The sequence below is a fragment of the Hermetia illucens genome, chromosome 2 (genome assembly GCF_905115235.1).
Source record: "Hermetia illucens chromosome 2, iHerIll2.2.curated.20191125, whole genome shotgun sequence".
NCBI classification, from domain to species: Eukaryota; Metazoa; Arthropoda; class Insecta; order Diptera; family Stratiomyidae; genus Hermetia; species Hermetia illucens.
This window is the reverse complement of record NC_051850.1, coordinates 68902523-68928633: the sequence shown is the minus strand read 5'-3', so window position 1 is coordinate 68928633 and position 26111 is coordinate 68902523. Positions and strand designations below refer to the sequence as shown.

The window sequence follows — 26111 nt, the reverse complement described above, 5'->3', positions numbered from 1 at the left end:
GCTATGATTGTAGTAGTCCTATTTTCCGTCGCGACTCTTGTTCTTCAGATATTTCAGCAGCTCTACTTTCAGGCTTTCAGAATATGCCACTTTTCATAGCAGGGGGCTGAATGGTTTTTGAGTCAATAAATCTTAAACGAATATACATATACCAAAATCCATTTTTATATATCAGATAAATGGGCTTTCTTCAGCGGATATGTCAACAAAGCTCACAGAAGCAATTTAGGCATAATGGACACATGTTTTTTAGTTTAGGAGGGGTGGGGGAAGGACGGAGGCTATTTAAAGTTTTTTTTTATTATTTGTTTATTTTTAATTTAATTTGATTAATTTAATAGTTAATATTTTCATTTAATTAATTTAATATTTAAAGGAATCTTGTGCCAAAATTTCAAGTCAATCGGAGTAAAACTTACAAAGTTATGGGTATTTGAACGTTTGCCCTCTAGGTCGGGTCTTTTAGTGTGCAAAACTTTAAAGAGCGTTTTTGAAACTCAAAATCTTCTGTACCAATAGTTTTGAAATTTTGCACAATGCTTCTTCACGTAATTTTCCAGATATCGGTAGGAGTTTTTTTGTTTTTTTTTTCTTAAATATTTACAAATTTTAAAATTTTTACCAAAAATCGAAGTTTTAGCTTCCAAGTACTACGAAAAATTGAAAAATCCATAAAAAAATCCTTCCAGGGTTACCTCGAGATACATTTTTTTTAACGAATGCAATTTAATTTTTGTTTTTCAGATGATTTTATCGCGAGATATTCTGTACACCAAAAACAACTATTTTCTGAAGTGCCTTCGGAGATTCACTGCCTCAATTTTAACAATTTTTGCAATAGAAATCCCATGAAATATTGTATCGATTGTTTCATTATTATATGGAAATTGAGTAAATAAGTTGGCACTATTTGTATTAGCAACGAAATCTCAAAAACATGCCATTTTTCCACCGAATTAACCCTTCAGGTCGGAAATCGATTGGGGAGTAATGTTGCAATAAAAATATACTTACCGCAATCGCTTTCATCTGAAAGATCATTACAATCGATCCTACCATCGCACAGTAAGTCCGTATGATTTCCCTAGGTCGAGCAGATATATTAAATACCAATTTTTCGAGTTAATATAATACCTTGAAGTAATCTTTGCAAGAACATCCCTCTTCGTCGGTCCCATCTTCACAATCACGAATTCTATCGCATCTTAGGTTTGCATTCACTGTTTGTCGAATTCTAGAAATGATAGATTATGAAAAAATCAATTCATTTGAGCGAAGTTAATACTTCCTGCAACTGAATTTGAGAGATCCATTCAATTTGCTGGATTTGAGGTCCATATATAATGGGTGATGCGTTTCACCAAGGAGGAAGTCTGTTGTTATTCTTTCAGTGGAAATATCCATTAAATCACTAAGAGGATCCACCACGTTCATTGTAAAAGATTCAACGATCGACGTTTTATTCGCACTTCTTGTAGTACGCAAAAATTCTGCAGACAAAGGCGTGGTTGGCTCAGTGCTTGAGCCGTCAGTATCATTCATTGTCCGTTGTAAACTTACAAGTCCACAATCAGCCTCATCCTCACCACCCAAACAGTTGACAATTTTGTTACATTTCCAATGTTTCGGAATGCAGTACGCACCGCCCCAGATGCAGGTATATCCGGGGCATACTAATTGTGGTCTTTTAAAATTCAGGTTTCTGGACGAGACAATGCTGTCGATCCAATCCAAGTAAAAAGAGACACGAGTATAAACTCCAGGCTCGTCAGGTCGGGCACAACCTAACCCATGACTTACTACACCAGCTAAATACCATTGATCTGGATTTGTTTGATCTTTGCAAAAGAAAGGACCGCCCGAATCTCCTTGGCAAGCATCTCTCCCACCTTCCGTATCACCGGCACAAATATTCAAGCTTTGGATATCAGTTGTGTGTTTACATCTGCGAACTGGCACTTTTACTTGTTGAAGTTCATCCGCTGAAAAAAATTAACCGAATAGTGAAATAGTGAAAGAAATATTTTTCTTTTTGCTTAAATTGGAAAATATATCCGACGCCTTTGTTCCAAATCTTCATTGGATCCATCGGATAAACTCCCAAAAATCAACAACTATGTACTACCAACGCGCAGTGCAGAATATGCTCATATCGAAACATTACGCAAATGATTATTAATAGAGCAAAACTATAAATAATCAGAGGATATAAGGGCACAGAGATGATGCTAGTGATAAACTGACTTATTAGCAGAGCAATCTTGCAAGTACCGAGAATCGCGGTCAAGCAAACGCCACCTAAACATCCTCACACAAAATGGAAAACCCAAGTACTGTTCTTGAAGCAATACAGAACATCTGTAATTGAAATATGCTCGTATTTTTTCAGCCTAACAAGTTTCTACGAGAGATGACCCCGCTTAGTTAATAAGCTCAGTATCTAATCTACGGACACCCAGTTAAATCAAAGTTTGACTCAGTTGACTGAACACCAATAATTACTAACATCTAGCGTTACCTCCTGCGGTACTTACTACGTATATTGCATTTGTCCGGCAAATTTAATCTCTTCTAAGACAACGAACACTTTCTCCACCGCGCTTATAAACAACTCGGGCTTAATTTTAATAGCCAACTTGAGGGCTTTGCTCGGTTTAATTTGGGAACCTTGCTTCTCGAATACATCAGGCGATCAATCGCATTAGCCCCCACCTATCATCTTGACTGGTACTTCACGTCAATTTAATAGCCACTTACGCCAGTGAACTAATAATTGTAATCTGTATCGTTAGGATTGGATTACTACCTTTGTGCAGTAATCGGGCTTTTACCTCCGTTTATTTTACTAATAAGGACCGAATTTTCTGGATTCTCCCACTCCCCACTTTGGTAGGTGCTACAGTCGCAATCGAGAAGGCAGGTATAGCTGGATTGAATTTGGATACCAACAAAACCAAGATCCCTACTCTGAAGGCCGGTCGTACTCTTCATATCTCCATGGACAGGAAATTGAAGGCATCTATCAGTTTGCCTATCTCGAAAACCATCTAAGGGTAGTGGGCTCCATTGCTTTGCATAATCCGCAATAGTTAATGAACCATGCTATTGTTTTATACCAGAGACACTACGCAGACATAAATTGATGGAAGTTTGACTTTCTAATGAGAGCGATGTTCACTTCCAACTCCTACTCCTCCTAGACTCAACTTGCCTTAGTCTTGAGATAATTTCATTTTCAAATTTTGGGTAAAGCTGCGAAAACGGATTGGCCTTAATTAATGCGTCGAACAAAATTAAGTTGCCGTCGGCAGAAAGAATGGTCCCTGAATGTATACGCAAACTGTTCGATGTTCTCCATGCTCTGCTCGTTAATCCAAATGGAAAGAATACGATGGCCGTCCGACTTAGTTTTCTTGGTTTTTATTTCAGTGCGAATATGTTTGCCTTCTTTTTCAAATCCGGAGCGATTTGAGGGAGCAAACAAATGCCGTCAGTGTAGCCGAGATGTTTGAGAAAAGATCCCATGATCCATTGAACCTCCTCAAGACATCCAACTAAGGCAGCACGCAGGTAACGGTCTAATTTGCACTGCCTTCTATTTAACACCTATATATATCTGTAATTAAAAACTATGCCTCATTATTTTAACTGTTTGCAACAATCGGGGATATAGCAATACACTTTCGCATGGTCGCACACCAGTTTTAACTTTTTATAACAGTAGCGAAGGTAGGTACTTTTCTGTGCGCTTCAACAGAAACCGAACCGAAGTTAATATTTGGCAATATCACATTTTGTGAATAACAAAAAGATCGAAAAGTTGAACTCGTAACGCTACGCTGCTTTGTAAAATCACAAAAACAAGTTAGTGGTTTTCATGAATGCAGTCTTCCACGTCATAAATAGTATAAAATAACTCACTGAGTTGGATATAAAGTGGGATGATCCGGAATTCGGATGCCGAATCTAGCAGTGCGATAGCAACGTGATGACATTCGCAATTCACAGAAAATTCCGTTCAAAGCGCTACGAGATTGGAGGAAGATGCCAGGACATACATAGGCGGACAGTTTCTTTATAGAGCAGAATATCATGGGTACCGAAGTTTCATAGTCGCCCGACCAGAACAAAATAATTCCTCGCTGCAAATGACCTGGAAAACAGCCTGCGTTTGTCAAGGGAAGTCTTAGACTTTGATATTCAGCTCGGGGATCTGGAAAAAGTAAATACAACCTGTTTAGGTTTAACAGAAAGCAGTGTCTATACGTAAGCCAATGCAGAGCTCAAAACTAGTGACCTACATGCAACTGTATAATAGGCTGACATTTGTAGAGAACGGACGTGTCTACAATTAATATTATTAATTAAAAGAATTTAAAATTAAATTAAATTTTATCAATAATATAAAAAGATATTTTAGATACTTAATTAATACAATATAATTAAAAACTTAATTTAAACAAGTTTACTTTTGATTTGTTATCTAAGTTAGAAATTTTCTCAAAAAATTCGTTTATTTCGCTTGTGTGTTATTGACGCGAATGAGCGTCGAGCCGCCCACGCGTGGCGGGCTAGACCGCCCCCCACCATAAGACCTAGGACCACTCGGATTGGTAGTGGAGTTCGTAATGAGGAGGATTCAGACGTCAAAAGAGCCAAAGTAAGGATAGCCAACCTTGAAAGAAGAAATGACGAGCTGGCGAAGACACTCGAAGAACTTAAAAAACAAATGTCACTATTGATAAAAAAATGGAAAGCTTACGGAGCAGCTAATGGCTGGGAAGGCGGGCCCGCCGTCTCCAAAGGTAGCCAGGAAAAAAGTGAAGCTTTCTTCGACTACTTTTGTAGCCATGGAGGAGCCGGGCTCAAAATGCTCCGGGAGACGGAAACTGAGGTCAAGTTCCTCTCAGTGTCACGTTCCAGTACGAGGAGATCCGTTTTGGGAAAACGAATCCTGCCGCACTTCCTAGTGCAGATAAGCCCGGAGAGCCGGGGAAGCGATCTGATCGGCATCAGGTCGCTTAATTACCAGGCGATTCCTTTTGAGCGCCTGCTGAGAGGCGAAATAGTCCAGTGCCGAAGATGCCCGCGCTATGGTCACTCGGTGAACTGTCAAATGACCTTACGATGTGTAAACTGCGAGAAAGGCCATACCGCAGACTAATGTTCGCTGACTGAAGCAGAGGGCAAGGAAAAAACCTTCTGTGTCATCTGCGGAAGCGGATGGCATCCGGCTTCGTACCGTGGACGTCCTGCATACCGCAATGTTAAGGTCACAAGGCAGCAGGTGTCGAGATCGGCCCAAAGGACGAAGGTGAGCGGTACCGTCCCTTCGGCACCAATCGTCCCGGGATCCCGTTTGCAGAAGTAGTGCGACAAGGAAGAGCTAAGAAGCCCCAACAAGATGCAAGTGGCGGGATGAACACCATCCTAGATGAGGGAATTTATACATTCTGTCAGTCTATGCAGTGGGAAACAATCGAACCAAGTTCAAGAAGGAATTCCATTCCCTGTTTACGATACTTGAACTGAACAGGCTGCATAATTATTATATTATAGGCGGCGACTTGAATGCTAAGCATACCTCGTGGCTAAACGCCACAAGCAATCCCAGAGGGGTATTCCTCAAATCTTGGATAGAGCAATACCAGATAGAGTATAAATGCGAATTATATGGGTCATAGAGTCCAACTTGGCCCAGGGCAAATTCCTATCTGGATTTGTGCATTGCTGACGCGCGCTTGAAATTTAATTTTAGGAATCCTCAACAGAAACTGCAGACTCTTCCTTACGATAGCGACCCTAACGCTATTCTTATTGAAGTTCTGTTTGATGGGTGAAGAGTTCGCGTTCTGCCGATGGACAGTGGCGTCCACAGGCTAAACTTTAAACAAACAGATTGGAAGAAATTCCAAAAGAAGTTTATTCGGGGATATCGAGAGGAAGACCCATCTCCTGATGGGGAAAAGGATAGTACATTTGCGCCAGGTGACAGGAACTTGAGCAACGAGGAAATACTTCAGTATCTTCTCAAGCTGGAGAACTTAACGCTGGATACAATTGAACAAGTCGTCCCTAAGGTTAACCCTCGCAATAATATGGAAGGTTATGAAACTGCAGCCATAAAACCGTTGAAAAAGTGAAAAGCCTTCTGGTCACTCGCGTCAACAAAATCTATCGGAGATAAGGGGACTGTCATCATCTCATATTGGTTGAGTTCAAAACACTTCTTAAGATCACCTGGGATCTTATCCGCCAATATTACATAAATGAAGTAAACTCCCAAGGGTATTTCACTAAGCGATTCAGATTCCAGATAAATATGTTATTCCGGAAGAAGTCACGAGTAACTGTACCGAGAATTAAAGTCGGTGTCAGCGAGATACAATACCTTATTGACTCAGGTATAGACACGAATAGTGTAACTGCTGATGTGCAAGGCAATTTCACCGTGATGGATGATGCTCTGAAACTGGAACTTATAGGGGAGTACTTTGAATCGGTGCATCGGCCCAGAGCGGACTTAGAGCCAAGGCGGCTTTCGGAAATTGTAGAACGAGATCTCCATAATTTCAAATATAGCCTGAACGGCACCGCAGTTCTCCAGTTTAGCTCTGCATTGTAGGCTGATCTCATACTGAGTGATAATCTGCTTGATTACTTTGTCTCATGTGGGGAATTAACCGCCATATTTAGAAGGGTAAACAATAAGAGATCATCCGGTATGGATAGCATTCCCAACGTGGTCCTCAGGCATTTACCAGACATTGCCATTCGTAATTATTGCATCTTGTTCAATAATTTATTGAACAATTCCTTCTTTCCAGGACAATGGAAGAAAGCCCGAGTGTTCCCGATCTTAAAGAGAGGGAAGGATTCGTCCAGTACTAAGAGCTACCACCCAATCAGTTTGCTGCCTAACATCAGCAAGGTGTTTGAGGTTTTGGTATTGAAAGCCTTGAACGGACATATCAAGAGGAAGGAATTATTGTAGAATGCGCAATTCGGATTTCAATCTGGACATTCGACAATACATGCAATAACGAAGCTAACGTCTGATATTTGCTGGCGGATTAACAATGGTGAACGCATGGAGAAGGACTTTGATACCGTCTGGTTGGATGAACTGATTGGACTGACATTCTTGTCTCTGCGAAGACTTTTATGCTCCACATCTTAGCCGGAAGGTTAGGATTATTTGCTATCCTACTTTGGTTGGACCGGTACTCTCTTATCTGGTTTAATTTAAGTGCTAGCCAAATGAAGAAAATAAGGATCGTTGAAAGGAAATGTCTGCGTGCTTGCATGGGGCTTAATAGGACTGCTTCCTCAAACTATGAGCACTATATAACTAAAGAAGTGATGTATGCAGATACTGCTGTGCCGATAATCGACAGTTATCGACAGATTGATTCGGAATCATATAGTGCGATCTGTTTTGCATGGCGAGAACCCTTGGGATTCGCAGCCGTTCTATCCAAATGATGGGTATTTTGAGAAAACTCTCACGACAGGCTTCATTCCTCCCGAAGCGTTCGTGTATCTTGACAAGAATGGTCTAATTCGTGATTCTGTCGGTGATCCGATGATGTATCATATACATAGGCGGGCCACGGACAAAAGGGTAGAATATCCCCTGAACTTGACTGTGGGGTCTCCGAAATTCGACTGGAGATACTCCAGAGCGAGAGCAATTGATATTAAGTGGGATGAAAAAGAAAAATCTTAGTACTGGTGGCTGCGGGATGCCTATTAGCGGCGGCCGTGCTCAGTTCTGTCATTTGTTTCTTGGTGGAGCTTTGTAAATACGTACATATTTAACGGATGCTGCTTTTGCCTCCAGTTGTAACTTATACATACATATGTTATTATTGTTTCTTTCTTTGTAAATATTACAATTGTTATTATTATTTTCTCTCTCTGGGGATGTTATTGTAAAAAAAAAGAAAAAATATATAATCCGAAGAGCAAATAGTTTTTAATTATGATAGTTTTAAGAACAATAATTTAAGTTAAGTTATTACTTTTATATTTCTTTATTTGCCATTAAGGCCAGGTGAATTCTGTCGGGTTTTTGACCATTTCCTGACAACCTATTGTAAAATTAGATTTTTATTTCTTACTGTTTCTCTTCTCTGTCTGTAAATCGTTATTCAAAAATTTTGAGAGCCCACAGTGGCCAAAACGCCACATTAGGCATGCAGTAACCGTTTGTCCTCCAGCAGGACAAATACCCCAAAGCCCGCCATCCACGTACAGCTCGGCCTGTCGGTTACGCCCGAAGAGTCCCCAATGCACCTGCCCACCAGTTGAACTGAATGCACCGTACATATATCGTCAAGTTCAACTCTGAACGTGGAAGGCATTCAGATGCAAATTTAAGATAATTTTGTACGTGAGCATTTGTCAAAACTGTTCATTAGTGATAAAGATGCCCATAATACTGTCGTTCCCGGCCTAAACAAACATGAAATGCTCGCTCACATGTATGGGCGATTGACCGAATGAATTTTCATTCAGCCACCGGCCGCTGAACAGTCAAAACGGACAGACCAAATGCATCCCCTCCAGGTTGCGACTGGCGGTCAAATACGGACTATTTACAGCCTTGTAAATGAATACACAACATTAAAATTGAAATGAAAATTCGAATTTCGTTGGTTTGTAATTAGAATCTGTTCATTTTTAACGTTATGTGTAAAACAAAACATTATTAAAATCGATTCAATTTCTATCTGTCTGTCACACTCGATTTATTCGGAGACGGCTAAGGCTATTGTCACGAAATTTGGTGAGAACAAGTGGTCTGTGAATCTCTTTACATACAGCAAATGGCGCCATTTAGTACTGAGTTTAAAAGAGGAAGGGGGGGTTCCCCATACATGTGAAAGCGGGATCGCATTTTCCCCTAGATAATATTACCATATTTTGAAAATTTATCCAAAAACCCCCAAAGGTTCATCCTAAAGCTATAATTTGATACCAATCATAACTAATAATGTAATATACAATTTTGGAAAGTTTGAAAACATGCAACTATTTTTAACATAGGTACAGAAGATCAAAGTTTTGCGCCTCTCCCAAAATTTCTAAACTTTCCCAAGGGTCCAAGGTTGTCGTTCGGTTTGCGATGGGACTTCGCTATTACGCGGGACTTGACGCATTCCTCGCAATTATTTTCTTCAGTCTCAACAATTTGTTGAAGTTAGACTTCTGGTTGGGTACCATTTCAGAGAGATTAGATATTTGTCTGTTATTTCTAGTCTAGCCTAAAATTGGTAGACAAGTAACTTCCTTCAAACTACAATTTTTAGTTTTCAATGTAGATATATATTTCAGGAGCAATTTACCCCCTTCATCAGTACAAATAATACCGAAGTCCCATCGCATTAAGCTGAAATCGGGTCGCCACAAAAAAGAAATTAGTTTTAAAGTTAGAAATTGATAGACCAGTAGCTTACACCAAACTACAATTTTATTTTATTATGTATATATATATTTCAGGAGCAATTTACTCCCTTCATCAGTTCAAAGCTAGGTAGTTTTGTACTGATGAAGAGGGTACGTTGCTCCCGAAATATATATCTACACTGAAAGCTAAAAATTGCAGTTTGGAGGAAGCTACTTGTCTACTAATTTTAGGCTAGACTACAAGTAGCAGACAAATATCTACTCCCTTAGAACATTTGGCTTATTATAACTAGAATCTCACCGAAACCTTTTAGTATTGTATCCTTACTTGCATTATCACTAATACTCATCCGAATTTTGTACTTCTAGAAGACAGACAAATGTCTGAGTTTGCCTTACACAACAAGAAGCACACAGCACACACCAATAGACAGTTACCACTTACAAAATACGCATATATATGTCTGTTTCTGAATTGGTAATATTGCAGTTCACAGGGCACACGTACTTATATTTGTGTGCAACTCCATTGAAATAATAATCGTTGGCGCAACAATCCATATTGGATCAGGGCCTTGAAGTGTGTTAGAGCACTCCATTGAAAGCAATCCTTATAAATCGAAACCAACGCCTCACGGTACACACATGAATGATTCGGAATTGGTCATGAGGATCGTTTGCTTTCAATTTGTGCACGTATATATACATACTTATATACGAACCTTTGTGTTCGAGCTTGCAATACACGCTCTGTGGTCAGTCATGGAAAAATACCGTGACAAGCCTTCTACACCTCTCTACATTGCATTCCTGGATCTAGAGAAGACGTTTTGAGCCTTTCACAAATATACATTTGTTTTTCCAGTAAGCCTTTCTTATGATTAGAAGCTAAATGCACTCATTACATTCAGCCCGGCGAGCAAAATTGCTGAAGCGACTTTGTATGTTGCGGATTCACACCGATTGTTGCGTGCGCCACTTCGTATATAAAACTGTGAATCGTTGTTCCACCCAAAATCACACGATAGCCGGATACGTTCAACTTATGTAGATTTTTAGGATAGCAAACCAAAGAGCCGTTTAGGTAATTGAATAAAACTTTATTTTATTTTTCTTACTTATTGTTTCTAACATAGAAAAAGCGTGTACACTTCCCGCAGGTCGAGGCAGAAGAGACCGGTTGGTTTTTCTTGAGGTCCGTTTGTTCCCAACCAACGGAACTTTCACCGTTGGCTTTCCCCTCTCGTGGCGAGTTCGAATAAGCCACGGAGAGCGCCGGCGGCGCCATCTAGTCGCTCGCATTATCAACATTCAAAATAAATTTCGACCGAACCCTGCTGCGCCACAAACGTTTGACCATGTGCCACACAAAGTGATCTTGTACTCATTGTGGCCAGGTACATCAAAATTGTTTCGTGTGTCTCACGGTTTTTATCAAGGAAGGACACTAAAATCACACACTGAATAAAAAATTTGAATAGGTGTACCCGTTTTGGACAGACAGGCAGAAAGTAAACCGAATTTGACATTCGTATGAAATGGTATGAAGTTTCGTGTTTCCCTCGTGACGAGCTTTGAGGGTACGTTTTTTGTAGAAAGTTAAAAATTCAAAATTTTTTGTCATCAGTTTTCAAAGGTTTTTGGACATATATAAGGCATAATACATACAAATACATATATCTTAATTGAACATCACCGTGTGCTCCATACCCATCTAAATATTTTCTCTTTTTAAGGTTTTGTGTGAAACAAAACCTTATTAGAATCGAGACGGTGTCTGTCTGTCCGTCTGTCTGTCTGCCTGTCTGTCTGTCTGTCACACCCGATTTATTCGGAAACGACTAGACCGATTGTCACGAAAATTGGTGAGAGTATGTAATCTGGTGATCCCTTTACATGCACTAAGTGGCGCCATCTTGTGTTAAGTTTAAGGGGGGGCTCCCCATACATGTGAGTGGAGGGTGCAAATTTTTTTTTTACAGAATGTAGCCATGTAGGGTATCAAATGAAAGGTCTCAATTAGTACTTTTCGAATCTGGTTCAACATTTGATATTAGATGAAACATAGGGGAGTGAGGGTTCAAAATATGACCCACAAAAAGTGTAACAGGTCTCGTTCTCAGAACCTATCCAACCGAAAAATCTGAAAAAAATCACAATGGTGCATCTCTACGAAATCTAGGCCTCAAAATATATCCTGTTCCGATATCTGCACAAATAAAGTTAATAATAGTATATTTCCACATTTTAGAAATTTACCCGGCACCCCCCCTTATGTTCATCCCAGAAGTACAAAATTTGGCATGCGTGTAATGAAGAACATAATGCACAGTTTGGTCAAGTTTGAAGAAAATCCAACAATTATTAACAAAGTTATAGGGGGTAAAACTTTACAATTTTTTGTGAATTTCGTGCACTCTACAACCTGCATGACGTCATCATCACATATCAATTCGTCAATACCACACGGAAATGAGTTCTTATGAATTGGGTCGCAGAGAATTATTTTGTTTTAGTTTTTTAGTTATTTGTCAGCCAGACATGTGTGCATGTAGGTATATAATATATGCGTGCTAATGAACTTTGCGGGTAGTGCCTAATTCAAATAGATATAAGCAGTAAATCGGAAATATGGGTACGATCAATTTATATACGTGCATATATGTGTACAGTATTCGGTAATAGGCAGTTTGTTTGTTTAGGGTGAGCGTGATATCTATGGCTGTAATATGTACGTATGTCTCGTAGTTTGGAAAAATATGAAGGATTATGTTGGATTTGTAGCTATATACGGACAGAAAAATGTGCGATGAAGTTTCTCACATAAGATGAACACAAAACCTTTATACCCGAAGCGCGAGCTTCCGGTATTCCGACTTGTTTACTTTAATTCGAACACAAAAGCATACATACATATACATATATGCATCTAAATTCAATACCGTTCATCTGAGAACTTACATATGTTATATACGTAGGATTCGGAATCGCACGGTATATGTACTGAGAGTATGTACATATATGGTTCGAGTCTCGAGAGTTAATCGTCATTATAATCAACATTACGCAAATGACAAACTCATCGTGAGTCAATTAAGTTATGTATACATACGATTAGGGCCGTCTTCCACTATTGCTCCCCAGCCAACAGCAGTACAAATTGTTCCTTCAGGCGGAGTCCAAATCCAATCAGGACCAAGAGATGGTCGCGTTATATCAGGCATGCATATTGGCCGAACCCACCTGTTGAAACGTATTGGGTCTTCTGTTCGAATTAGTGAAAGGTCGTTTGCCATAGTCGTTCGATTATATCTTTCGTGTATGACCACATGAGTTATCTTGAGAGTTTGTACCATAGGTGAGTAACTAAAGCGCCTAAGCATACCAACTCGAACTTCATAATAATGAATTTCGAAACCTATTAAGCAATGGGCGGCAGAGACGATCTGAAAAGGGTACCGTTTATCTTAATTAAATTTGCTTATTTTATATGAATTGTTTCGAACCTACCCAGTGGTCATTGTAGATAATACCTCCGCAGTGATAATTTCCGTCTTTATAAAGTCCCACTACAAATGGATATTGCATTGGTTCGCAAGGCTTGCCACCAACAACACGGCCTTCTGCTGTTTCAGGTGTAGCACTGTCGAGATTTAAACGACGAACACGTGTAACGGCAAGGGTAGAGTTCTTTTTTCTCGTCGTGCCACATTTCACGGGGGGGCACTTTACATATGTCATAAGTGGAGTCTGAATTCCTACACCAGGAGGGCAGGCATCGAGGATGATAGGCGGCTCTACATTCTCGAGACCATGCTTCGAAATCCGCGGTTGAATAAATTGCCCTGGAATCTCACCAGGTACATGAGATACAAACGGCTCACTATCCAAATAACCAAGTTCCACCGCGCACGCTTCCCTTGCCCAAGCAAGAGGATGGTTACATACAGGATACCATTTGCCTTTATAATTTCGGTGTAATATTCCTTCAGTAAATGAAGTGGTATATGCCTAAAGTAGATTCATATGACTTTAATATAATTATATTGTAGACCCTAATTACGAGTTAATTGAAACTTACCAAATGATGTCCAAGAAGCCCCACAATCATGTTGCAGTCCTGCTCGTCCTTCTTATTCAAGCATTGGGCTGAACCATCACACTTCTCATGGATATTGTAACACATTGATACAGTGGACCTATGCCTCAAGTTAAATTCTTCAACGTCATTATAACATGTCAGCTGAAACTTATCGCATCCGAAGCATCCCAATTCATCCTCGGCCATAGGACAATCTGCATACCCATCACATATTTTTGATCTCACTAAGCGAGATTTGCAAGTGCATGATATTTCATCACTGGAGTCTGCGCAATCAACCTTTGCGTCACACCAGCTTTCTCGAGCAATGCATTCACTGGTTCCGGTGCATTTAATTTGATTTTGCTGGCAAGGTTTACCAGAGTTTCGATTCGTATCATTTTGGGTGGGAAAAGCCTGACGCCCGTAGATAGAATAGATTATATCTGTTTCCTGCGGAATATTGTCGGGGTGATCATGGTCTATTGGAGCTTTTTGAGCATTTAGGCCCGTGAAATCGTGTCGAAAGGATGGCTGCACGGTTTGGCTTTGCGGCATAGGAGCATTCGGTATACAGCTATATGCGTAGAACGGAAGCTGAGACGGCTGAATATTCCTTTGTGGCAGATTTGCCATGCTAGAATATAATAAATGGCTATACATATATACTTGATAAAGAATTACAAAATTAGATCATAGGCCGTTATTTTATTTTCTTATAAATAAGGTATGTTATGATGGAATGATTGTGGTCACAAAATCAATCCGTGTCTGAAGGGAGCTCACGTTAAGCCACCCAGACGTAATTGTACATATGGTGTCCTACGTTGGAGTAAATTTACGGGAAACAGATAACATTGACCTATTATAATTTTGTTCATGGTAGTGGGATTTCCACCAAACTATCCAGTATGATGTTATATATTACCTTGTTGCATGAATTTAAAAGTAAATTTCAAAAATACAATGACATACAATTAACTTTATTTGAGCAAATGTCGGTATGGAAGGTATTTCGAGACCTATATGTCATATAAGAGCAACATCATGATTTTTCCAATTTTGGCAGCCAGGTAGTTTCTGAGAATTGCCCCTTCATTTAATTGACATTTCTGTAATCCCCCGATCTTCCACCCATCTGCTTCCGAGAGTGCTGTTCGAGACCTATTGTTTTATGCGCAGTTGAAACTACTATTTTTTATTTTATATTATTAAATTAATATATTTTATTATTTATTTAAGAATAAATTTTAATATAAATTAAATATAGAGGGGAGCTCTTCTTCTCCTTGCTTCTTCCTGTCTCCAATTGACTTAACGCCAAAAAACAATTTTCACTGTCAAAAGTTTTTTGATATCATGTCGACCGCAACACGCAAGTTGCTCGCTTCGCCACAACTCAAAGTTCTAAATTCAAGTCTACCTGCTTGTAGCCATACGTGCGGATTGACGAAGAATTTGCTGCCGCGAGTTTTAACGATTCCGGTAATAAATTATGATGCAGAATATGGGAAAAACCGAAACTTCAGTGCCGGTATCGACCAGGTAGTTGCGCCGGCTCAAGAGGTCGTAGATTGTGGCGCGATGTGGTGCTGCATTTCGGGTAGCAGTTGCCACAATTCCGGGCAAGTCTGCTTTTTTTGGGTGCGAAATTGAGGGCTGGCACATTTCTTTGTTTTTAGGCGAACCTACGATGGTACCAGCGTGCTCCGGTACTTGCCGAAGATCCCGATGACCTAATATCCGATTGCCCATTTCAGGAGGCTGATCTAGACCTTGATCTAGTCCTACTTCCGAATATGACAGGATGGCTTGTGTGCTCTCCGGGAGCCTCTGAAACCACAAAGGCTATAGCAGCTCGGCGCCGACTTTGTCACCGCTCAATTGCTTCATTTCACACACTAGCTTGGCGCACGATCACCTAGCGTTAACTCTGTCAGTAATGGGTTAAGTTTAGCCGCCTCACTAACTAGCACAGGTTTTGATGAGCTGCTCTGCTGGCTGCTTATAAGAGCAATTTTCGAGAACGTCGGAGACACGCTCAACTGTCTCCTCGTCCAGCCCGACCAGCGCTTCATTGAAACGAAGTGTACCCGCTTTGACGCCGGCCAAGGCGAATTGGGCCTCAAGCTGAAAGAACCATGCTGCCGAGATCCTACGCTAAAACGACTGCACCCGTACTGCCACGGTAGTTACCGAGGAACTTGTCTCTATTTCAGAGAACATCGTTAGCGGAGGCGAACAACCCACAAGAGAAAGAACATGCAAGTGGAATGAGTCGTGAAACGAGCAGAAAGAGCGGAGGGGAAGGAAAATAGTCCTGCGCTGCCTTTGTTGAAGAAATAGAAGTAACGCCGATTCTTGTGGACTGAAGAGTTTTAGTTTAATACTACCAGAAGAACATAGGATCTTTACAAACTATGAAACTTGGGAGAACAAGCCACGCGTTAAGCTTCGACTCGGATTCAGGTTTATCCACTTTAAGTTTATGTTTGATATCGGTAAGCGATTCTTTCTTTGCTGCCATTTGTTGTGTTCGGTATTTTGCCTGTTAAGCTGCTTTGTTTCGGTTTTACGTGCCAGCCAGTCGTTGAACTTTTCTTCAGTCACTCACTTGCGTTCTTCTTTAGCTTTCTTTTCTTCCTGTAGCTTTGCGGAGGTGAAGTAGAAGTCCAAGGTTATTTGGGAGATTTTTTAATATATGCTTACCTACTCTGCGTTCTTAACTAGTTTGTCGCCATTGAAGCTGAATATTGTGTCCAGATTCATAAATTGTATAATAAGGAATAATTGGAATACTGGTTTCTGTTCAACTTTTTGAAACAAAGTTAAGGGGATCTCGGAGAAATTGTAGACTTCTTAAATGGTGAGGTTTTTCAAAGCATTCCGAATTGTAGTATTTTGATTTGGCTTAGTGGCTGATATGCTCCTAAAGCTAAACACTAGCTTGGGTACCGACTCCGAAACTTTGCTAGAAGTTATGGAACTGGCGATTAAAGCTGACGATGCAGCAGACTCGAACGGCATGGCCCCAAAAGTGAATGTTGCTGTTGACGTGGGAACGGAAATACGGATCGGTTTCGAAAGACGCGTAGAAAATTCGGCTTACTGTATCCAGTGACAGTGGGGAAAAGTTGGAAATGCTCTTCCACTTTGGACTTTCCTTTCAACACGAAGAACTTGCACATTTAATACGATTGCAACGATTCGATAAGCACTGTAGGCGACTCTCGGGGTCACCAATTTATGGGTAATTGAAATTACTATATTATTAAATTAATATATTTTATTATTTATTAAAGTACAAGTTTTAATATAAATTTAATAGAGAGGACTGACTTGACACCGAAAAACAATTTTCGCTGTCAAAAATTGTTTTTCGATCTCATGTCCATCGCGATTCGCACTTGCTTGCGTCCGACACGCAAGGTGCTCAATCTGCCACAGTTCCAGAATACCCGAGAATACCAATGAGGTGGAGGGCTGCCTAAATCGAAGGAAAAAAAATTGATATTCTTTCTAGGCAGCATCCCGAATTACTGGTACTAAGGGATAATATGACAACGAGGTTCCACTTCGATAAGAAGTTTGAAAAACGTTGCAATAACATGGAAAACTAGGAGGGCGTAACATTGCCATACGACTTAAACCAGCCACTGATCGAACCCAAGCGCTCGAAATATTGTTTAAACCTCACCAAGAACAGGCTCCGGATCATAGTGGTCACCGCATGCCAAACTATCACTTGGGAAATCTAAGCGCGTAGAATGATGTAATTCACTAAATCCGTGGAAATTCACAATTTCCACCCGAAAATTTCATGTCAAAGGTAACACCTTTTCTAAAAAAAGTGCCTTCGACAGACAAACAGCCAGATAAGGTTTTCCTTTTCACAAAACCGTATAAAGAAAGGAAAGTCAGACGTAATCCACTACAACTGAAATATTTGTTGTCGATTAAGAAACCAAAACCAAGTCAATAGTCAAAGTCAAAGATCATTATAAGATATGAGTACAACAGCTAAACAAATGAAATGGACCATAACGAACATAAATGGCATATCATGGATCAAGAGTTTCGATACCTTTATCCTGCTGTATAATCACACTTAGGCAGAGTATTGAAACGTTTGTTATGAAAATGGGACTTTGAGCGGCAATTGGTTTCTGTTTTGCTCCCGAAAGTAGCACATAAAGAAGCCCGGTTGGATACTACCCTAACTTCATGTCGGCTTTCAGGGATATATCTGTATATCAGGTTTTTAAATAAGCTCGTGGTGTGCATAAAAGCAGTATGTAAATAATAAATATTATAACTGTCACTTAATTATGAATGCAACGCTTTAATAAATGATAGAACCACAAAATCCAACATATTCCTTTATATTTTTCCAAGCGACCAGACATACATATCACAAACATAAACATTATCCTCAGCCTAGACGAAAAAACTGCCTGTTACTGAATACTGTACACATGCACGCACGTATATAAATGACCATATACAAGGAAAAAAAACTCAAAACAAAACGGCGGCACTGACTATATGTAAAGGTATTCACAGACCACACCTTACCAAATTTCGTCATAATTGGTTTAGCCGTTTTCGAGTAAATTGGGTGTGACATGAATCGATTTTAATTAGGTTTTGGGTTTACACAAAACCTTAAAAAACTATTGATATAGTGATCGGAGTAAAAAGTTGTCAACTTTTCAGTTTAAACTATTAAGCCAAAAGGTAGCAAGTTAACCGAGGGAGCAGTGTTCTCTGAGATAGTGGATAGTGGAATAATGAGCCCAGTGGCGACCAATACCAAAATACTCCATCAAGCACTATAGAATCTAAAACTAGAGTCGGATGTAGCAGTACTCATGGAGATGGACCCTTTTTAGATTAAATTTTGTGAAGAGTTATAATGCCTGGAGGACATCAAATTTCAAAGGCATATGTCGTATTTTCTGGAAAGAAGCCGAAAAACATCGAATTACTTGCACTTATCGATGCATCATAGAAGACTTCTGGGAAAGCTTTGTACTTGCGATCACTGCATAGTGACGATACCACGGTTATGAGACTTCTAAGTGTTAAGTGATAGGTAGCGAACTAAAATACAGTACATCTAATAAGTAGTACCCACACTTAATGGACTGGACTTGCGAATGTATTGGGGAAGCTTATGTGTCCGGATAGCTGAGTGGTTAGAGCGCAAGGCTGTCGTACGGAAGGTCGCGGTTCAAATCTCATTGGTGGCAGTGGAATTTGTATCGTGATTTAACGTCGGACACCAGTCGACTCAGCTGTAAATGAGTACCTGAGTCAAATCAGGGTAATAATCTCGGGCGAGCGCAATGCCGACCACATTGCCTCCTAGTGTACCGTTACGGTCTTGAATGAAGTGCTCTAACACACTTCAAGGCCCTGATTCAACATGGATTGTTGCGCCAACGATTATTATTATTATTATTATCCGTACACACCATAGGCACTAAACCAGATGTAGATACTCTAGATGTTGAAGGTCTATGATGTGTACGGATAAGCTTTTCCAATACATTCGCAAGTCCGGACGACTTAGTGTTGGTACTGCCTATTAGGTATACTGTGGATACGGCGGTTCGAGCTTCAAGTTACTGTACTCACTACCAAGCTTGCCACTCCAGCCCACCAGAAATTACAGTGGAATAATGTTCTTTTACGTTCTAAACAGACTCTGAGGTGATTCGTACCCAGTTAAAAGGATCATTATCTTCATAAGGCACATTCGTCGCGAGCATGATGGTACAAATTTTAGTGGTGGATGGTACCACTTGTTTGAGGAAAATTGGTCCGTGGAATAGGCATTCTATCTTGAACCGTTACAGAATTATAGCGTTTTTCGTGAATAATGCCCAAAAACCTGGACCTTTCCAAAAAAAATCACAACTTCCCACTCACTAAATCATTTAATACCAGATTCGATACTTTTCGGAAACTATGAATTACATGTTAGATATCGCCTTCTGTTTGTAGTTAAGTCCAAAATTAATAGACCATTAGCTTAATCCCAACTACAATTTTATTTTATTATGTATATATATATTTCGGGAGCAACTTACTCCCTTCATCAGTACAAAGCTAATTAGCTAATGCTCCCGAAATATATATATATACATAATAAAATAAAATTGTAGTTGGGATTAAGCTAATGGTTTATTAATTTTGAACTATGAATTAATTAGAAAGTTCATTATCATTCTGAAGGCAAAGTTTCAAATTTTTAAAAACATTTCCCAAATCGGTTTTTCATCTAAATTTTAATATATAGTAAATTAATGTAAAAATACTTTAAAGTTACAAACCTGTAAAGTTGATAAAAGTTGCCTCATTCTTTTAGCTTTCAAATGACAACTTTTACATGAGCTTAATTATGGGAAATTTAAGAACATTATGCATTAAATGGGCGAAACCGTGGTCTTGATATGGACCGGATTATTTTAAAAATGGTAGTTTTAGATGCGAACAATGGAGAATAAATGCGCCAAAAGACTAGAACTACTATATACGAGTATATGTGAATTTGCTCCGTATCAACCCCACCTTTTCTCCCATTTGATGCAGATTATTCCTAAATTTTCCATAATTAAGCCCATCATGTTTACATGTAATTTGAAAACTAACATAATGGGGCAACTTTTATGAACTTGGCAGGTTTATAAATTTAAAGCACCGTTATAATAACGCAATTTAGATAAAAAATCGGCTTTCAAATTTCTTTAAAGTTTAAACAATTATATCTTCCAAATGATGATGACCTTTGCAATTGAAAAAATATCAATTTATAAGAAATTTTATGTAGTTTCCGAAAATGGTATCAAATCTGGGATTAAATTATAAAGGGAGTGGGAAATTGTGAGTTTTTTAGGAAGGTCCAGCCCGTCTCCTCTGCCTCTACCAAGAAAAGCTGAAGAAAGGGAAGCTGGTGATGTAGACGCAACTGGTCTAATTTCTGAATGTAAAAACAGATCCATGCAGCCCGGACACCGTAAACCTAGGAGGGCTTCCAGCCAACAACAACGGAAGGCACTGCGATAGAAGGCGAAGTTTCTTGGGAATGAGGACATGGACGTCGCTACACCACCAAGTCTGGCGACATACAGAGAAATCGGACGCAAGAAAGCGGAATTTTCGACGGAAAGTGGGGACAAGCTAGTAGCCGCGGTGAGGTGCACACTGAACGCAGCAAACTTTTCAGTTAGTGGTGATTCTGATACTAGCCTACACAATATAAGATCTAGTAAAATTAATTTGCAGCATGCCAAAGTCTCTTCTTATCTACTGGCAGCAAAGTTGCAGGACTGTCCTTATATATTTCTGGTACAAGAGCCATGTGTCCGTTTTAACAAAATCTGTGGTATTGGATCAGTCAAGGGGATTAGGATCTTTTTTGAAGAGAGCCTTAGGCGTAGAGTCTGCGTCCCAATGTTAAAATTGCTAAAAGCAACCATGCTCAGACAATTTGTTCCCAGGACCTTGCTGCGGTCAACTTACAATACCAGGTTAATGATAAGAGGAGAAACGTCATAGTTGCCTCTGCCTACTTACCCCATGATTCTTTGTATCCTCCGTCGACGCAAGAATCAGGGGATCTGGTAGTATATGTAGCATCAAGTGGCCTTGAACTCTTAATATCGCTCAGCATATTTGTTGGGCCAGTAGCAGATGCAACCCTCGAGGAAAGAAACTGTTTTTGTTTTTTTTATCACTTCAGCTGGTCTGATGACCGCGAACGTAGGGTGCGCCCCTACGTGAAGAAGTAAAGTAATTGACCTAGCAATCTGCATTTTGATTAGAGATTGGCGAGTGCTAGAGGAAGTCTCATTCTCCCCGTTATAACAGTCGATAATGCAAAGACGGACTCCTAGGAAAACGGATTGGACAAAGTTCAATAAACTTTCTGGCGACTAAGGACTTTTAACTAATCTTCACGAGGCGGAATCGAAACTTTACTGTTCTCACGATAAGCTCGCTCTTGTGAGATGCCCGGGGAATTTTCGTAATAGAAAAGTCGAGATCGGATTGAAAGAAATCAAAAGATTGGACTTGTAAAGATTTGACTTGATTTACTTTATTTAAATCTTACAATACTTTTTTTATTACTCGCGCTGAAGTGATCTGTCTCGCGGTTGGGAACAGAAGAGACCGACTTATTTCCATGCGGCCCTTACTGTCCCAACCAACGGCACTTTTTTACCGCTGGCTCTCCACTTCCCCGGTGCGTTCTGAAAACGCGTGAGTGGAGAGTTTCCACGTTCAGCGCCATCTACCCGTCCGCATCCGCAACATCCGAAATAAATTTCGAATGCTGCAGATCCTGCCGCGCCACATCACTCCGCCCCCAGACGAAACCTAGGGGTTTCGGCGACGGATCCCCGAACTTCGTTCGCCGTTAATTCACAAAGCGGACACGACGTTGCTTCGGGGCGCACACGGGTTTCAGCCTGGACAAAGAGACCGCCTTTTTGTGACCACCGATCTCGAGCTGGAAAAAATGTTCTCCCCGCTCGAGAACGCGGTACGGGCCCTCATATGGAGGCTGCAGCGGCTTCCGGACGGCATCCGTCCTGATCAGCACGTGCGTGCATGTGTCCAGTTCCTTGGGCGAACAAGCAGGTATGGACGAGTGTCGAGTGGGTGGTGGCGCTTTGATGCGACGGAGATTGTCCCTCAGCAGACGCACCAACCCCGACTCCGTGAGACCCGATCTCTTGTCGAAGACCGGATCGCTTGGGAGTCTTGGGTTCTCCCCGTAAACCAGCTCCGCGGGGCTGGCAGCAAATTCCTCTCGGCGGGTTGTACGAAGGCCGAGTAGGACGAGAGGCAAGACTTGAGTCCAGGACGGGTCGTCGCGTGCCATAATGGCGGCTTTCAGCGTCCGGTGCCAACGTTCTAGCATCCCATTGGACTGCGGGTGGTATGCAGTGGTCCGCTGGCGTTTAAAACCCAGGAGTTTGCCTAACTCGGAGAAAAGGGTGGACTCAAATTGCATTCCCTGGTCAGTGACGATCACTGCAGGGACGCCAAAGCGCGGTATCCACTCTCGGCAGAGGGCTTCGGCACAAGATTGCGCCGTAATGTCCTTCAGAGGTATTGCCTCAGGCCACCGCGTGAACCTGTCGATGATTGTGAGGCAATACTTGTAACCGTGCGAGTCTCGCAAAGGCCCTATTATGTCGAGGTGTATTGTGTGGAAACGCTTGGTAGTGCGGGGGAATGAGCCCACTTCTTTCCTTACATGCCTGGAGACTTTACACTTCTGGCATGCGATGCACTCTCTGGCCCAGGAATTGATATCCTTGTTCATGGAGGGCCAGAAGTATTTTCCGGTGACTAACCGGTTTGTTGTCCTGATGCCGGGATGCGCCAAGTCGTGAACTGCGTGGAACACTTCCTTGCGAAATGTGGCCGGAATGTATGGCCGAGGTCCCTTTTCCGAGTCTTCGCAGCAGAGCGAGAGGTTTGAGCCGAAGATGGGCAACTCCCGAAATTTGTATTTGGGGTTGGACTTGAGGCTCTGAAGTGCTGCGTCATCCACTTGCGCCTTGGCAATAGCCGAGAAATCGAGTGAGGCGGGGATGTTGACTTCGGAGACACGAGACAAAGCGTCAGCAACAATGTTGTCCTTCCCGGACACGTGCTGGATGTCTGACGTGAACTGGCTTATGAAGCTCAGGTGTCGAAGCTGACGAGGGGACGCTTTGTCGGGCTTCTGTTTCAAAGCGAACGTGAGAGGCTTATGGTCCGTGAACACTGTGAACGGCCTGCCTTCTAGGGAGAAACGGAAGTATTTGATGGACAGGTATGCGGCGAGCAGTTCGCGATCGTAGGTGCTGTAGTTCCGTTGAGCGGGATTCAACTGTTTCGAGAAGAAGCTCAACGGCTGCCAAACTTGGTCCACCTTTTGGTGAAGGGCAGCACCTACTGCGATGTCGGAGGCATCAACAAAAACGGCTAGGGGTGCATCTTGATGAGGAAATGCCAAAAGTGTAGCATCAGCCAGTTGCTGTCTGGATTTATTGAACGCGCAGACAGCCTCTTCAGACCACACAATCTCTCGTGTGTCTTTTGTTTTGGGGCCAGACAAGTACGCGTTCAAAACGGACTGGTGATGGGCGGCCTTGGGCAGGAAACGACGGTAGAAGTTTAGCATGCCCAAGAACCTCCTCAACTCCCTCACTGTTTTTGGACGCGGGAAGCTTGTGATTGCTTGCACCTTGTCTGGGTCGGGCAGTATTCCTTCAGAGGAAATGGAGTGGCCGAGGAATCTCACCTGTTTTTGAAGGAATTTGCACTTCTCAACGTTTAAGACTAAACCGGCCTCAAGGAGACGTTGAAAAATGCACTCGAGATGGGCTAAGTGCTCAGACTCAGTAGAAGAAGCGACCAAAACATCATCCAAATAGACGAAACAGAAATCGAGGTTTCGCAGGACTGAGTGAATGAACCTTTGAAAGGTTTGCGCCGCATTGCACAATCCGAAAGTCATTCGGGTGAACTCGAAGAGTCCAAAGGGTGTGCATATTGCCGTCTTTGGAATGTCTTCAGGAGCTACTGGGATTTGGTGGTATGCCTTGGCTAAGTCCAAGGTCGAAAAGATGCGGCAATTCGCGAGGTGATGCGCAAAGTCGTGGATGAGTGGAATCGGATATCGGTCAGGAACAGTCTGTGCGTTTAGCCTTCTGTAATCCCCACAGGGACGCCATTCGCCATTTGGCTTAGGGACCATATGTAAAGGGGAAGACCAACAGCTGTTTGAGGGCCTGCAGATACCCTGTTGAACAAGTTGTTCAAATTCTTTCCGCGCGATAGCCAGTTTCTGGGGTGGTAGAGGACGCACCTTTGAGAAAATCGGGGAACCAGTAGTATTTATGTGGTGCTGCACATTGTGCTTTACTGGTTTCGAGAGACTACATTCGGTAGTTATCTGGCTGAACTTTTGGAGGAGTGTCCGAACACGAGAGTCGGAGATGTCTTCCAAAAGAACGGAAAGGTTATTGTCAGCGTGAGATACCATTTGGCCCGACGAATTTAGTTTGGTTGTGGGGTCTATAAGGGACTTATGTTGCAAGTCCACCAGCAACCCATAGTGACACAAGAAGTCTGCGCCTAATATGGGGAAGCTGACATCCGCCAGGATGAAACGCCACGGAAACGTCCTACGCAAGCCAAGACTCACGTCCACTTGCCTGTACCCGTATGTATTGATGCGGGATGAATTTGCTGCCGCCAGTTTGAGGGGTTGTGGATATAGTCGATGATGCTGGGGTACGGGAAGAACCGAAACCTCCGCACCCGTGTCGACGAGGTAGTTGCGCCTGCTGAGGGGGTCGAAAATAGTTAGGCGACGTGGCGCTGCGCTCTGGGTGGCCGTCGCCAAGACCCCCCGCGGACCTAGTTTTTTGTGGTAGGCGCGAATTTGCAAGGTAGCGTACATCTTGTCGCTTTGTCTCCGAAGTTACGATGATACCAGCAAATACCCTGGTCCGCAGGCTGTCTTGACGACCTGCTACCCGAACGCCCTTTTCGTGTGGCAGACCGTGAGCGAGCTCGCGGCCTGGCACTCGAACGCTGAGCGTCCAACGTCGCCCGCATCTCGGCCACGCTGGCAGTTAAGGCCGCGATCTCGCGCCGTAAGTCGCCGACCTCATCCGACGGTGGTTGAACGGCCGCTATGGTTGGGCGAACGTACACCTCCTGTACTTGATCGGCCGTTGCTGCTAGTTCCTCCAAGGAACCGGAGACGCATGCTAGGATCGCCTGGGTGCCCTCCGGGAGCCGACGCAGCCAGAGCGACTTGATCAGGTCGTCGCCGATCTTGCTCCCACCCAATTGCCTCATTTCACGAAGCAATTGGCTGGGAGTTCGATCACCCAACGTTAAACCCGCCAGCAAGTGGTCTAATTTTGCCGACTCGCTTGCCGACAGGCGCCTGATCAACTCGCTCTTGAGCTGAGCATACGATGCCGACTTCACTACGTCGGACACCAGAAGTATGGACTCTTCGTCCAGGCCGACCACCGCGTAGTTGAAACGGGTCGCGTCCGATGTGATACCGGACATTTGGAACTGTGCTTCCAAATGCACGAACCACAGCTCGGGGTTCCGACGCCAAAACGGAGGAACGCGTACGGCGAGGGCGGTCACTTGTGGGTCCGATGGGCCTGCCGCGTCTTTATTTTCAAACGACATTTTTCCTAACGAGAAGTACGATATTGTGATGCAGACGCGGTGAGTTTATACTGAAACGCGGTGAAATTTACACCGACACGGCAGGCCGCACCCACAAATGCACGCACGAAACGAGAAAAAGAAAACGACGACCGAAGCGGACGCTCTCCAGCGCAGACCAAAAACACCGGGAAAACAGAGAACTTGCGATTTGAAACACCTCAACGCCGTCTCTTGCAGCGGCTTTAATTTTATTGTCACTTTTTCTTTAAATAATATTTCAATTTCAAACAATTATTTTGACAAAGGCTGATGAGAATACGCAAACACTTCTTCAATTGAAAATTTATCGATTTTCCGCTCGGCTGCAAGGAAGCAAGAGTTCCGGAATGCGTTGGCTCCGCTGCTGCTGCTG

General features: G+C 42.1%; 1 protein-coding gene across 1 annotated transcript in view; it reads right to left on the bottom strand.

The window, feature by feature from the left end:
- The window catches only part of LOC119648454 (serine protease nudel), an 87750-nt gene that overhangs the window by 38697 nt on the left and 22942 nt on the right, over window positions 1–26111 (bottom strand). The window contains exons 5-10 of the mRNA XM_038050211.1: window positions 13493–14129; window positions 12922–13422; window positions 12524–12857; window positions 1286–1982; window positions 1135–1234; window positions 1015–1084 (exon numbers count right to left, since the gene is read on the bottom strand). Coding sequence (XP_037906139.1) covers window positions 1015–1084; window positions 1135–1234; window positions 1286–1982; window positions 12524–12857; window positions 12922–13422; window positions 13493–14129 — 2339 coding nt within the window. The remainder of the gene's footprint in view (window positions 1–1014; window positions 1085–1134; window positions 1235–1285; window positions 1983–12523; window positions 12858–12921; window positions 13423–13492; window positions 14130–26111) is intronic.